Raw genomic sequence first — 16573 nt, forward strand, 5'->3', positions numbered from 1 at the left:
TCAGTGTTTTCATTACAAGACATGATAGAGAGACATTCTCTTCTTCTGACCTTCTGCAAATGGGGGGCTGCAGCAGGATTTCTTGATAAGCTGTTCCACAAATTCCTATTTCTCCCCTGGCAAGTTTAAATCCACCATGCACACATGCCAGAGTGGGTACCAGTAATATCCACCGGTAACATGTGGGATCAGTCTGGAAGCTGCTCATCAGTCGTGTCAACCATGACAACTTCTCAGAATAGGGCACAGTGTTGTTTTAGAATTGTCACTCATCAGTATTTGTGTTTTATTTATAGTCATAACTTTTTTTAGGCAGAAGAGAAAAGATTCAGACTTACAGATTCATGAAAGTGTTTTGAACAGAATATCAAGCAAACAGTATGTACCAGAATGCAGAGTATTTACTTAAGCATTTAATATGCTTTTGGTGTTTTAATTTTAAGATACAGAACCTTCTTTGGGCTAGTTTATATTGTACTGTATATAGTATATTAATGATTTTACTTGTCTGTGACACAGTCTTCATTACTACATTAGAGACACACAAACATTTTTATTACTATTAGTAATACATTCTGTCCATAATTTAAATCCATAAAGCCTACATACAGTATGATATATATATACAGTACACAAGTTTCCAAATAGAGTATATACAACATATACTGTAAAAGCATAGATATAGATTATACAATCTTGAAAATGAGCTTGATTATGGACAGAGTACGCAAAGAAAGAAACACATTCATCAATGTCAGTTCGAAGCAACCAATAAAGCAAAAAAAAAAAAACGAGTTCCTATTTTACTCATTCTTTGCTATTTAATTGTTTTAAAAAACTGACATACCTTGTAAGGCTGTGGTGGCTCCCAGTGCACCCAATCATATATCACAGACTTCTCTTCTTGCACCACATACTTTGCCCAGGGTGAAATTCGAAAGAGGAGTTCGCCACTTTTGCTGCGTATCACCACCTGGGGAACAACAGAGAACTTCACTGTACTGCCTTCATAAGGAGGGTTTTTTGTGCATTGAGATGAAAAAAGAAAAAAACAATACATTTCAAAATCTTTTTCTACTTTCTACATTCATTTAGTTTTATAGTAGGTTTAAATATCGAAGACTCAATACTGTACAAAACAGCAAGTTTTTATTTTTTGATGAAGAGGAAAAACTGACTGGACCTGTGCCTCTTCTTTTTTATTTTCAAAATATTTCTACTTTACAATTGTAATGAAAGCTACTGAAAAGCCTCAAAACAATCTTCAGAAGAGTATCACGAAGAGAAGACACGACAGGGACTATCACGCAGGGTCTTAAAAAAGAGTAACAACCCTACAAGGGTGTAACAGGCATGAGTGTATAGGCCAGTTAGCCCTTGCCCTCTACTTTCGTTATTGTTCCCAAGGATAAAAAATTGTGCTCAGTTTTCTGATAATATACTGTGTGTGCTATATCTGAGTTGTGGACCAAAACCTTTTATTTTCCAGACCCACAGACCCACAGATATCCCTGAAATAAAAAAAAAAACAACTGATGTCTTCTAAGCCATACATTTCATAGTATTCGAGTTTTTAGTTCTGGCAGTTTCAAAAACACTAGATTGACAAAATCAAATAATAGTGATCCAGAGAGTAGAGCCCGGGGATGTAAACAGAAAGCAGAAAAAAAGAGGGTTCAGAATGAAATCATATTTTATTTTGGAAGGGGCATACAGTATCTGTGTCTTGGATACTTATTCCTACAAATCAGTTTGGCAATAATCCATGGGTGAATATGACATGAGTGAACAGGTATCCAAAAAAGGGCCATCTGACCTTTTTTTTCTTAGTTATGATTCTTCCATTCTGTAGGCTCAAAAATACTACCATTTGATTATGGGCTAGAGTATAAATTGCTGGACTTATTTAATTGATATTGAAGGCCAATTCAGTAACATTTTCAAGTATACATTTTATAATATTATCATCCTACCCTATGGAGTTATTAAAAATATTCAGGAAAATTCCCATCATAAGTTACATCAATACCTCTTTACCATCCTCAAATCCACCACCAATGCTTTACCAGGGAGTACATGCGAGAAGTCTCCAACTCAAATATGGGGAAACTTTAATGAGGCCATATACACCAGTAAAAGAGAAGAACATTTTTACACATACAGTAACATGAAGCTGAACAAACATGTAATTGTATTACTGTACTTCATATTTCATGGTTGCAAATACCAATTCGAATGAAGCCAAGCACACAGCAGCAATTGAGTGCAAAAATATTAAGTGAAATATACAGTGGAAAAATAAAAAATAAAAACTTCCACAGTGTATGTTGTTTTTTAACTTCTCTCTCAGATCAAACAACACTCCAGTTTATGTCTCTAGGTCTGACCCTAGGAGAACAACATTAAGGTTGATGCATCTCACAATAAATATAAAACTGGCCATTCCTTATTTTTTTCATAACATCTCAAACACGGCAAATTTAAAAAATACTTTAAAAATGTACAATATTTTACTCAATTTACAATAAATTGCATGAATTACGACTTTCACTACGAAAGTTGTTTTCTCTCATATCGCAAGAACATTTTCTCACTGGAAATTGTCAATAAAGACATCAATTTTGGTATAGCTCTGGCTCTTTGGGTCCTGAAGCAGGAAGTAGATTTTACTGAATCTGTTATTTTTGTATAAGCATTTGTAATGTTTTTAAAGACCTTTTGAACCTCTGTTTACCTACAGTATGGTTTGGTTATATGTTTATCTTTTACTAGTACTCTGGTTTTACAATTTGGTGCTGACTGTAGGCTGGAGCCTGCTGTGTCAGAATGATAATTCAGAGGATGATAGGCATGTTGTAAAACAGGGGTCATTTTGTAGAGAGCTTAAATAACCACTGGTTATATTTACAAATTGGCTTTACATTTTTAAAAAACCCTTTAGGCATTCATGCTAGCATCTGCTTACTATACATGGGTTCTGAAATTGTGGGCCTTGTCTTCCATCAACAATCAACTGTAATTTGTGCATGATACACTGAAAGACAGCGGTTAAGAGTATTTGACAGCATTTAAATATTTTAACTTTCATATTGAGGGAAGAAGTTACCTATTTGTTAATCTCTCCAGAGGTCATCATGAGACTGCAGACAATTAGATATTGTGTGTCCATTAATACTGACTTACAGTATGAGGATGAAAAACAGGTGACTGTCCCTTTAACTAGCACAGGGAAAATTGGGTAGATTATCATAAGTCTAATTTAAAATGTAGGTGGATTCTGTTTCCATTTAACACTAGAATAGTGTTCAACTGAGCATTTTTCAATGTCAGTGCACCGTCGAAACTATAATTAGATTTTACTTCCATCAAACCATTTTTCCACCCTTTCTAACACCTATGCCGCAGGAAAGGCTACCTCAAGCATGCCTGAAACATATCACAAGACACTGCATCCCAGAATTAATTTACAAATTTTAATACACCTTTAGATCTAGGATGTCAATCAAAAAATCCATCAAAACCCTAAAACGTGGGTTAGGCTTGGCAGTATTTTTCACATGCTATTCAATGTGACATCAGGGAGCAAAATCTCAGTGTGTGATGATAATATAAATGTTATTAATAGGAAGAAACTAAGATAGGACAAACTGATGCAGTATCTGTGCCAGCTGAATAGAAATGGAGTCTGCGAATGGTAATGGAATTTATAAAGGCAATATTTGATTTCATATATACTATTCAACATTTTGTACATTGGAGAGAGAGAAAAATAAATGTCTCTCAAAATTGCATTCAAAAGGGTTAACTCCTATAATACTAAAAATAAATAATTATTGTTGTTTAACAGTGAGAAGGTTTTAGAGAAACTAATCCGGGAACAGGGAGGAGAGTATAATATCTCCAATGTATTATATGTGTTTCATCTGAAGCAATTTTTCAAACTGTTGAAAACTTCCCATATCATCAATGAACGGAAGCCATTTGGCCCATTTAGCTCATTTGCCAGCAGCTAATTGATTCAAGGATCTCATCCAGCCATTTCAGGTAGGGTATCTGCTTTGATAATCATAGGGTAGCTTGTCCCCAAATCACACAATCATCTGAATAAGGAAACAAAAGCTCCTGCTCCCAGTTCTAAATGTAATTTAGAAACTTTAATCATCAACCTATTTTGTACACTGAAAAAGGCTCAGAACATTAACTGAACAGATTTAAAGATATCTGCTAAACAATTAAGCTTATAGAATTTACACCTAAGCTCTCAAGGTGCATAACCATATTTTTTACTACACTACTGACTCTGAATATGATTAGCTTACATCTTTCCTTCATTAGTAACAAGATTTTCTGAACATTTAAATGCACAAATTTGTAGAACAGCCAATCAATGGCATTTTGAAGATAGACAATCCTATTCAGCAGACAGACACCCGAGTCGTAATATGATAATTTACTGCATGATGACTTTACAAGCTAATTACTAATTTATTCACAGCTGTGCTGTAGGTTACGGTTTTGACTTCATGGCAGTACACCTCTTAAAATTCTTGCTGCATCCATTTTCTATAACAATATCTAAAGATGAAAGTCATCCAGTAAGAAAAATGATGTACTGTAGGAGTTGCATAAATGTGTCAGTCATTTTTCTCCTCCTTTGTCATACCTTAATTTCTGCTACTTTGAATCACATTTCTATCTCAAAGTAAAATACCCCTGTTTAATTGGTTTAAATGAATACATTTCAATGAAAACACAGGGTAGCAGATTCTGACAGGTTTCTCTCTTTAAATGAGCTTCTCCAGTTTAGACTGAAATGTGTGGATTTCATGAAAGATCCAGAAGTCCATATTTCTCTCTTCAAATAAGTTATTTGAGCTTTTCTAGGTTAGAATTCAGCTATATTTCAAGACATACAGAAGTACAATATTTTGTGAAAAAACCAGTTGCCCCTACTGCTAAGACATACTGTACAGTACTTCACTCATTGCAAAATTACAGAGTAACCCATTAATACCAGTACATGGAACTGATTTAATATTATAAAACTTAGATTTTATTTGGAGTCATCACAATGATTAAGATTACATAATTGTTTATAACTATCTACAGTTTCTCCTTTATAAGTTTCAATGTCTCTGCTTTGTCTCACAGTAACAAGAGAAGGCTTAAGTAACCCCACTTTCACAAAATCTGAAGTGACGTCATTGCAACACCCCTCATGTACAGTACATCAATTGTTGGCAGGTTTCAGAAATTCATTATCACAATGATTTATTTCACTACCACTCAATTGCTAATACAGTCTATCCAGCTTAAGTATGCATCATTTTCATGCTAGTGAAAAAAAAAGTAACTTCCATGGAAGGAAAATTACTCTTTAAATTTACTTTACATTACCTCATTTGCATGTACGTACATCCCAATTAACTGTATATATTTGAGGTAATGTAATGTAATGTTTCTTTATTAGTACTTTTCCACAGCCACTTTTTAAAGGGACTTCAAGCTTACGCTGTAAGGTAGGCTATAACTAAACCATCATCCCAACTCATCCCAACCGGGCAAAGTACAGTATGCAACTTTAACAGTGTTTTAGATATCAAAAGTGAGAACAAGGGCTGAGTTGGTGGAGTCTCATTAAGACTTTAAAGCAGTATAACCGCCACGTAGCCAGATCTCTTAAAGTAAGAAGGGGTGGGCCAGGTCCTGTGATGGGAGACTCCAAAGAAAATCAGGTGGGAGCTGCAAATGAGGCTTGTGGACCAGTAGGTGGTGCTTTTCCTTCTGGATCTGAATTTCAAAACAAGAGCTTCTGTAAGGTGACTGGGGACAGTGGGGGACAGTGCTAAAGGAAGACTTAAGGTTATATCTGCCTTAATTTACCTAGGGTGGTGCTGCACTTCAGTAATAAATGACCTAACAATTCTCTAACATGCCATGCCCTCTGGATATCTTTTGGGATAAAAAATCTATCAAATATACCATAGTATATGTAGTTAATTAATAAAGTGATAAAGTGCACCCTGTGCACTGCAGACGTAATGTTTTCCTGCGGACTTAATTGTGAATACACACGCAGAAACTGTAGGTATTATACAGTACATAGCATACACACAATGAAGTATTAATGTAACTTACTATTTGAATATTCCAATCTATTTTATGAAATAGTTTGTTCAAATACATTGCATTATTTATTATTTTTATTGGATGTTAATTAAATACATTATTATATATTATTAATTAACGTACTGAGTAAAAATATTAAATAAAACCATTAATTGGTGCCCTGGATTAATTAAGTTAGAAACTACATAGAAATGCCAAAGCAACACAATGCTATTAAGCAGTCTAATATCAGCAGGAGTACATAATTATCTTGTGAATCTAAGTTTCAAATCATGTACCATTTTTAAATCTATACAGTTTCTGCAAAATACAAAGTAATTCTCTAAAATTACTTATAACATCAACATGCTTGAAATATATTCAGTGCCACAGAGAGGTGATGTGCGACAACTGAAGTTGTAGAAAATAAATCAAGGAAATATGGGTGAAATAAGACACAAAAATACTTTAAACAAAGTAATTCCAATTAACTTGGTAGATTTTAGTTTTCCTGATTCTGGTTTTCTTGCTTTGTGCACAATTATGTATGGTCAAAACAAAAATACTACAAAAATTAAGTATTAAAAAAACTATAATCAAATTACTTTTATTGTTTATTTGATTTTGTGAAGCATTCCTTAAATGCCATTCTCCATCGACAGTACATGACCTACAGTATGAACATCTTCACAACCATGGGTGATAATGGGCAATTAAAGAGTAGTAAAAAGGTAATTTCACCACTGATAATATCTGCTTCATTCACACTTTATAAACATCATTCTATTCTACAACATACAAAATATTTTGTTTAAGGAACTGCCTCACTAATGTTCAAAGGAAGAAACTAAGTTAAAAAAAAAGTATGTTTACTCAAGAGTTCAGACATCTTGGGAGCAACATTTCAGAAGATAACACAGAAGAGAAAAAGTTTTTTAAAGTGCCCTTTTTTTAGCAGAACATAGAAATTACTTTCAGATTTAAAGAAATAAGAAGTGGTAAAATCTACTCTATTTACCTTCCTCCTCTGGGATGAAAACCGATGAAAAAATCCTGCATATTAAAGTTATTTATGCTTGCAAAAACACATTGTACAGCACAATCCTGTGTTCTTGGACCATTTGCCCTGAGTTTCAAAGTAGACACTAGTTAAGAAGCAATTATCCATGTTATTTTCAAAGCAATTTCACGCTTTATTAGTGAATAGTGCGTGCATACCTAAGTTTGCAGAAATCACGCAAACCGCTACTTATCTCCCTATTGCTAATGTGATCTTTAAAACACTTTTTTTTCATTCTCTATTTCTGAAGAAGAAAATGTGGGACCAAATTTGAAATCTTTAGTAATTTTATTGCAATACTTTACATAATGAATGCAAAAATTTAACTGCAAGCAGTCAGGAACCACTGAAAGGGGTGACAAACAGCACTGAGGATTGAGGGGTTCTGGAGAGCTCCTCTGCTGGAACTGAACCTAATCCTTTATTTTTTTTATACTTGTTTTAAAACAGATGGCGCAAACAACACACAAACACAGGAGGGTGAAACGCAGTATCTGATTAAGCTAGAGTTTGGGGACATACTGGAAGTGTCACTGACAGGTCAGTGTGTCACAAAAGGAGACAAGGAAGGACTACGCCAAAGTTCATCCTTCTCTGTCACGAGACAGTGAACATGTATGTGATACTTATCTAAACATTGTGAGACTAGGGCACTTTTGGAAATATGTAACTAATTTGCTCCTGGACACGTGTGGTCTGACTGTGTGTAGTTGAGCCCCAACCATTCCTTCTCAATCGACGACTTCTAAATTGCCATCAATCTTCAGGCCTGACTTGACTGGTGAGTCTAACTGCAGCTACTGTAAAAATCTGTCTTACGAGGTTTGGTGGTTAGGTGATAAAGAGCTTGTGAAAAAACTGTGACAATAGAGTCAGATACCTTATCCCATATTAAAAACACATGTAATTAGCTCCCCCTTTTCTTTTATTTATTTTCTTTAATTCTAGATGTGTATTTTTACGTTTATTGTACTATGTGATTTTTTTAAAAACACAGTATACATTGCTCAAAAAAGGAAAAAGGCAAAGTAAGAGTGAAATGAAATCTAAAACAAACCTTCAGAAAGTATAAGCTCAAACAACTGAGCTGCCTATCCTTTCACTGTGAGTACTAAGAGTTTCGTACTATCAGTAGGCCATGGGTTCACATCATGACACTGATACGAAGAGATTTAATCAGATCTGCAAGATATATAGTCACAAAGTTGAACATACTCATACGAATTTGGTATTCTTGTACATACTGTAGCAACTGCTTAATTCAAAGTGTTGGTGTGCAAATGGCCTTCAAGGGGAGGATTTTACTGTATAACAATTTTTGTGTTGCTAGTTGTTGCTGGCTCTATAGAATTATTTGATGTACTATGTAGTTAGTTATATGGAAAAATATTTTTGCAAAACAAGCTTCACACAATAATGAAAAATGAAAGGAACTTGGTGTAAAATTAAACATTCAGTAAAACTACACATTCGATCAAAATAGTCCATAAAAAAACTGTGTTAAAAAGGAAAACCTTAACACAGCAGGGGAGAAAGAATGAGCAGAAAAGGTCATTAAAAGCCTCCCAAGAAAGAAGCTAATACATCAACTCTAATCACGCTGGTGCAGACGTACTGAACTAAACTATACAAGAATAGCATGGCATAGCAATATTGCAAGAATAGCAAAAATAAGTTATTATTCATAGAAACCACAATTGAATATGCATAGGTATTAATCACCTTTTCAATAATTAATTCTATTGCAAGATATTAAGGTTATGCACAGCATAAATGGACATTATTTAGCCTCCTGGAAAAGAATAAGAGGAGGGAAAAAACAAAGCTCAGTTCCCACAATGCTCCAGACTCAGTTCAAGACACTTCTAGACGTGTTTTACTGTTCAGATCTTACCAGCAATAGCACTCCTTTACTCTAAAGGTCATTTAACACAAAGAAGCATGTCAGAGTAGCAGTGTGTAGTTCCCTTTTAATATATTCTAAAAAAAGGAACATTTCACTCTGGCATCTAAAATACAAACAGATTTTATCTTCTGAAGGGCATCCTGTATCCATCTCTCACTCTCCAAAGCCAGACCCAACATTTTAGTTGCCTCATAAACTGTGAGGTCAAACGGTTTAGCAATAGAGTACAAAAACAGTTTTAATGCTTCTCCACAAACTGTTTTCAAAGATAAAATACTAATGCACAGGACTATAAAAATGCTATTTAAATAAAGCAAATTCAATTACAGAGCAGCATATCATATCGTTACTGTATATACCTGTATGTTATCAAGTGGGGAGACGCGTTAGTGTGCGTTGGCTGGAACAAGCGAAAAAATTGTTCCTCCTTTATATTTTTCAGCATAGAATTAACCCTAACTTGTTCCATATATACCTAAAAAAAATCAATAGCTCTGCGATATTCTTCCTTGTTGGCATTTTTTTAAAATTAAATTGTACTGTATATTGGTCCATTTAATTTCACTGTGCTCCTGAACAATCCTCTTGATTCTTTCTTGAAATAAAAACCAGTGGACAATGGGGTCACAAGGACATGCACAGGACAAGCAGCTTTCAACATGAATAAAATCTGTGCAATAGCAACAAACATTTCAGAACATCTCGTTTTGTGTAGGAGGCTACTGTGTGGAGTTGTGCTGAATAAGGAAAACAAATGACAATGAAAATTCTTAAGATACAAAAGAAAATAGTCTAGGCTTAATTGGCTATTGGAACTCTTATAAATATTTAAGAAATGTATTGATAAATTCAATTTAGTCCTCTGTTCATGAGTCATCAGCTACAAAATAAATGTGATTATTTCACTAAGACTAAAAGACCTACAGTACCTTTTCCATATTGTACTTTGGTTTGATAGCAACCTATAAGGCAACAATGAAGAGAACAACATCATAATTGCAGCATTTATTTCTACTGTACATCTAATCAATTTAGCCTTGATCCATACATACTAGCAATGTTCAGTAAATTCTACTGGTTTTACTGGCATTGAAAAAATCAGTATCACTACCATCAAACCTATGATAGGCATTTCTAGGGATTTATGTCTTTAAACGTGTGGTAAAACCTTAAATATTCACTAATAAATAATAATGAAATATAACATCTCCTGCAAATACAATACACACTGCAAAACACACAGAAAATCTTGAGTCATTCAAAATGGCATACAGTAAATGAGCTAATAATTATTATATAAAAAAATAAGACACTTGGACAAAAAATACAGGAAAGAACATCTGAAATCTTAAATTTATACTCTACAGATCCAGTGATTGGTCGGAGCTGGGGTATTGCCTTTCTCCTGAGCATTAGGAGCTCCATCAGGAGTTTCACTGGAGAAGTAAACTACCCAGCCGGCATCTTTCAGCACTGAACTCAAAGCAAACAAGTATGATTACAAAGTAAGAGGTTGTGAATAAGCTTGTCTAGCTGTTAATAAGTAAAAAAAGAGAAAGGTGCTTTTCACAAGGTCATCCCTATTTAAAAGATTTTCTGTATAAAATATAAATAGAAAAAAGGCCTGTTCTTACTGTGTTTTAAAGGTGATGAAAAAAAAAAAAACGATTCAAATATACTATGGGATCTAAGACCCCTGACAATTAAATTATCTTGAATCAGACTTTTTTATTTACAGTCTCAGCAAAACTGGAAAAGAAGCTAAATAAAAAAAGTCAAGCCATGCAGATGCTTATAGCGTAGGCAAAAAATAATTTCAATGTGGCACACGTCCATGGAGACCCTTCCAATTTCATAACAAAAACCACATGAGGGGGAATACAAGCTGTATTGTAGTTTTAACTTTCGAAAAAAGAGTAATTCCAGTTGAATAAAAAATGGGTCCAGACAGACTTTAAAAAATCATGAGATTATGCAAGAGTCCTAAATTCTGAGAACACTCTAAATGCCATGGTTTTCATGGTGTAACACTCCTTTATAGCTTCCTAACCTGCAATGACAGCAGAGATGGCTATAAATAGAGGCTGCTGTTGAGGGTAGACTATATACATCCTTTTATACATCTATTTCCCAGATTTTTTTTTTCATTTTGCAACTCCTGTTTGTGTTATCCATTATCAAGGTCACTGAGAGATAACCTATGCTTCATAGAACAAAAAAAACTTTCTCTCCTCTACAAAGAGAATGCAGAAAAAAAAAGATTTTAAAACAATGGTATATTTTACATAAACCTTAAAGAAGTTTAATGAGTCAGTTGAATGCAGTAGTAGTTAAATGTAAAAGACACAGTAGTATGCATTAAGTAAAGACATACACATATACGTATACTGTATACAGTATTGTTTAGCTACTGTATATCAAGGGAATTATTCCTTTGACAAAGGAACAGAAGAAAATACTACCCCAATAGGTGCCGGCCAACTAATTTTATAAGTATCCTTAAGATCCTTAATCAGCTTTTCCTGACACACTGTTGGGTGAACACCTCGTCAAGCTTCATCTGTCATCAACTATTCTCATCGACTTTTCTCCTGTAAACTTATTGATTACATCTCTTCAAGAAAGTGCACCAATGCTCAAAAGAAACACACCCTCAGGTCTACTGGAATTAATCAAATACTTTCAACATGGACACCAATTCAAATCACATTCACAAAGTACAGATGCAGCCATTCAAAACAAGCGGGCGATATCGCATTATTTTGGGGTGCGCTTTACGCAGTCTACCGCAAGTTACCGTAAATTATCCTATAATACCGCAAGTAAAATAATACTATCCGGAATTTCCGCAAGGTGGAGCTAATAAAGCTCAACCTCTCATGTTTGAGCTGTCGCCATCAAAGTCTTTAACGAAGATATTACTAATAGTATTAATAATGAATGACCTTGGACAAGCTGTAAGTGTAAACTCAAAGTATTGCCCTTGTCCACATTCTTTTTTTCATTGACCGTCTTTGTAAAAGTAACACCACAGCATTTCGCAATCACGCATTTGTTTCCAATCATGCAAAGTACAGTAATTTTTGAAAATCGATTCACATGCTTATAAAAGAGATTGATTTAGGAACATAAACATATTACTGTATGCAAACTGTATTGTATACAATATGTATATGTATATTTGATGTCTTTACTGTGCCCGTTTAAGTATTGAATATTTATATGGAATTTTACGACCGAAGGAAACCTGAGCATAAAAAGAATAGGAGCATACTGTAACGTGTGTGAAGGCCATAAACGATATTAATTTTGGAACTTAAACATACAGTATATGGCTGGTCTCGGTACTTTAAAGAAAACATACACACCAGTATTCCATTTCTCCCTAAACATTTTAAGCATCGAAGTCTTAAACTAACGTGATACCGGAGTCAACAAGCATACTTTTAGAATTTGATTAAAAGGGAATTTAATATGGAATCGCGTATCTAAAGAAATTAATAATGATATAATTATATTAATGTACCGCAACACAAGAATAGTACACGCTGTACATTGTCTGTTGATAATGTTTCTGTAGTGCTTTTTCAGCATTCTGCATATGACCTTGCCGGTGGCGCTGTGGGTTAGGTTCCTTACTCCCACGTCACACGCTATGTGTTCAAATCCCGCTGGAGCCATGACTTTTTTAACAAACATTTCTTTGAAAAAATAAAATGTTTCCCTGGGTCAGAGATTAAATAAAACCTCACTCGCACCAAACAAATTTATATTTCTAAATATCATAACATGATCGAATTTAAGTCATTTTAATAACAATGAATAGTCACCTAGCCATTACAATATAAACATTTATATTGATTTAAATCGCGTTTAAATCACCTTTATTTAAAACCCATAAATAAAGCTGATACTATTTAGACTTTTAATTATTTAAAACTGTAAATTTTAGCAAAGTCATGTATTTTAAAAATCTTAAGATTTCTTTATTTATGTCTTTATTTAGTGGTTCCATTAGTGACAAAGGCTAAACTTTCTTGGAAAAATGTCTGTTATGTAAGAAGGGTTCCTTTCGCCGTAGTCGGGTTGACATTAGAAGCTTGCCACGCCCGGACTGTTACACCAACGCATTAGCGTTAAAGCGATTTCATTGAGGAGCCTAGCTTTCTTAACTAGTAAGTACCGTACTTCCTTGGTTTTGGAGGGGAGGAGGTGTCTTTCACTGGAAATCTCACCCCCTTCTACTTTGCTTGAAAATTGCTTGAAAATACCTGTGAAACCGGTTTAATTCGTCACAGCCAGCACTCCTGCTGGCCGCCCACGTGTTATGCTCTTCGTTAATGTCTAAGCCGGAACACATCATTATATCTCATTTTGTATTTCTTTTTAAAAAATCGTTTGCCCAGCCTAACAGTATTGTTGTTATTGTTTTTATCCTGTAAAGCGCTTTGAGGAGCCAGCTTTAAAGGTGCCATATACAATAAAGTTCATTATTATTACTATTGTTAATTTGCTGGACAGAGAGGTGAACATTATTACGCAGAAGACAAAGATAGCGATTTACGTTGCATTGTGCATTGTGCTGCTGTAATACAGTTTTAAATAATTAAAAGTCTAAACAGTATTAGTTTTATGGGTTTTAAATAAAAGCGATTTAAACGCGATTTAAATCAATATAAATGTTTATATTGTAACGCCTAGGTGATTATTCATTGTTATTAAAATGACTTAAATTCGATTATGTTGTGATATTTAGAAATATAAATTTGTTTGGTGCGAGTGAGGTTTTATTTAATCTTTGACCCAGGGAAACGTTTCATTTTTTCAAAAAAATGTTTGTAAAAAAAGTCATGGCTCCAGCAGGATTTGAACACATAGCGTGTGACGTGGGAGTCAGGAACCTAACCCACAGCGGCACCGGCAAGGTCACACAGAGTGCTGAAAAAGTACTACAGAAACATTATCAACAGACAATGTACAGCGTGTACTATTCTTGTGTTGCGGTACATGAATATAATTATATCGTTCTTAATTTCTTTAGATATGCGATTCCATATTATATTCCCTTTTAATCAAATTCTAAAAGTATGCTTGTTGACTCCGGTATCACGTTAGTTAAAGACTTCGATGCTTAAAATGTTTAGGAAGAAATGGAATACTGGTGTGTATGTTTTCTTTAAAGTACCGAGACCAGCCATATACTGTATGTTTACGTTCCAAAATTAATATCGTTTATGGCCTTCACACACGTTACAGTATGCTCCTATTCTTTTTATGCTCAGGTACTAAGATTTCCCTTCAGTGGTAAAATTCAATATAAATATTCAATGCTAAAACGGGCACAGTAAAGACATTTTCTGTAAATCTTTCTACGACCGACCAACGGACCACGAGTGCCCCTGTCGGTCAACCAATCACGTACCGCGGTATTTTGCCTCATCGCGTGTCACAATGCGCGACGCTGTAGCCAATTACCTCCGGTACGTGTCTGTACTGCGCACTTTGAATGGCTGCATCTGTATAAAAACACAGATCAAAGAATTATATGGATTCAGTATGAAATGTACAGTATACACTGTGAAAATGAACACTTGATATTGAGTATGATAGCCCTGAGCAACTTTTGAATGTTCTGCCACTCTGTGCAGTTCCAGTCAGCAGACAAACGTTGTCCAACAAGAAGTGTCTCCCGTTAATGGCACTGGTGAGATTTTCCCAATAGCATATTCTTTTGACCTTAGGTCAAGAGAAAAAGTTAACCATGGCTAGACCTCCGCCTTATTTTCTTTTAAAGTTATGTCCTTGTGATGCTATCACTCAGTGGTCTTGAATTCTCCTCAGTGGAAATCCACAAAGTAAAAGTTTTAAAGAAATGACATGAAAGCTTCTATTGAAGCTTCTTTTTTGGTTGAAAAGTTATTTATATCAAAGATACAGTTGTGTACATTTGTAAACAAAAGCTTATTTCCAAGCAGCAGAATGGAGGAATGGTTTTCTTGACAGAAACCATATTTAACCGTCTTTAATTGGCTACAGTACATCTGTATTCAAATATATACAGTACATCTCAAAATAATATAGTTGATTTCTACTACTGTGTAGCGGCAATGCTTGTTAATAAGACAGAATTAAGCGTTGGTATGCTGTCCTAAAGGAGGCCCCATCTCACCCTCCATCTCTGTGGTGCAGCCACAGAGAAACTATTCACGCAGGCTGATTTAAGATGTTTTCTTTTGATAAAGAACAAGCTCCCAGATGGGGATGTACTTAGCTAAGCCTGGCTATCATGATCAATGGTCATCCATTGGCACCTATCTGTCTAGGGAGTGCCAGATGGACATCTAGACTGCATTCCTAAGTGTCAGGAGTAAGTGACTCATATCTCACCTTGATCAACCAATCAGGGACTGGTAGGGCCGAGTAACCCACGCAGGACTCTGATGCCCATGGAACTTTCAGCCAATGAATGAGCTGAAGTTCCTCCAGGTAAAAACAGGCAACACAGAGATTCAGTAGGATTCAGTGGAGAATTCTGTGGACAATTCTAAAGGGAATTCAAAGGAGAATTCCAGGGCAGGACGGCCCAGGAGCAGAAGGCTCCCAAGGGCAGGACATTCTCGCAGCGCGCCTCCTGACCATCCTGAGACTCAGCCCGGACAACCACGGAACGGCCCGTGTGTCCGGGTGCCAGAACTTTCCTTTGTTCTAAGAGTCTAGAGCGGAGGTTGCCAGAGAGTAACCAGAGGATCCACCCGAGGTTAGCACCAGCAGCAGGCCTCGTGAACAGGTCAGAACTGTGGACAGCTGAATCACTATTCAGAACTAGCTTTTCATCAGGAACGAACTGGTCCTCTTCCTGACTTGCTGGAACCCACAGTCATCTTTTCTCCTGTGCAAACTTTGCTAGTTAAAGCCAACACTAACTAGCCGGTCAGTGAACATCTGCAGCGCAACGTCGCAAGCCGCACCGAGCCAGACAGTGCGGATTGGACACCAACAGCCTGCAACTGTTTCTTTGAGTCCGCAGGAGATCTGAATCCCCAGAGATTGGATGAGTATTCAACTTCAATGCATTACAGCTCGAGAATTCAATTGTTATCCCAACCAGTTGATATCAATTTAATTCCTAAGAGTTATGTACTTGTTTTGAGTATCTAATGTAGAAGTTGTAACCAAGTTCAATTACGAAACGGTCTAAATGAATGATATACTGAACATATGTCCTCTTGATATATGTAACTCTTCGTAACTGACTGAATATATACCTTTTGTATTCTGATAACCCTCTCGATAAGATCTGTTAGTTTTATATGCATATTCTATGTATTAATAAATGTATCCTCGTGTATTAGTACCTGTGTGTGTGCATTGTTTGAGTTATATCGCATGGTTGGATTCTAAAGCCATCAAAAGAATCATTTTGTGATTTACTGCTACAATTAATAATTGTCCCAGTAAATGCCCAAACCCTACAGAACTGGTGCCTTTAGAGAGCACAC

The 16573-nt window shown here is 35.4% G+C and overlaps 1 protein-coding gene across 1 annotated transcript in view; it reads right to left on the minus strand.

The window, feature by feature from the left end:
* Positions 1–16573, minus strand: part of gbe1a (glucan (1,4-alpha-), branching enzyme 1a) — a 379113-nt gene that overhangs the window by 273572 nt on the left and 88968 nt on the right. The window contains exon 4 of the mRNA XM_015341997.2: positions 848–973. Coding sequence (XP_015197483.1) covers positions 848–973 — 126 coding nt within the window. The remainder of the gene's footprint in view (positions 1–847; positions 974–16573) is intronic.

The sequence above is a fragment of the Lepisosteus oculatus genome, chromosome 5 (assembly GCF_040954835.1).
Source record: "Lepisosteus oculatus isolate fLepOcu1 chromosome 5, fLepOcu1.hap2, whole genome shotgun sequence".
NCBI classification, from domain to species: domain Eukaryota; kingdom Metazoa; phylum Chordata; class Actinopteri; order Semionotiformes; family Lepisosteidae; genus Lepisosteus; species Lepisosteus oculatus.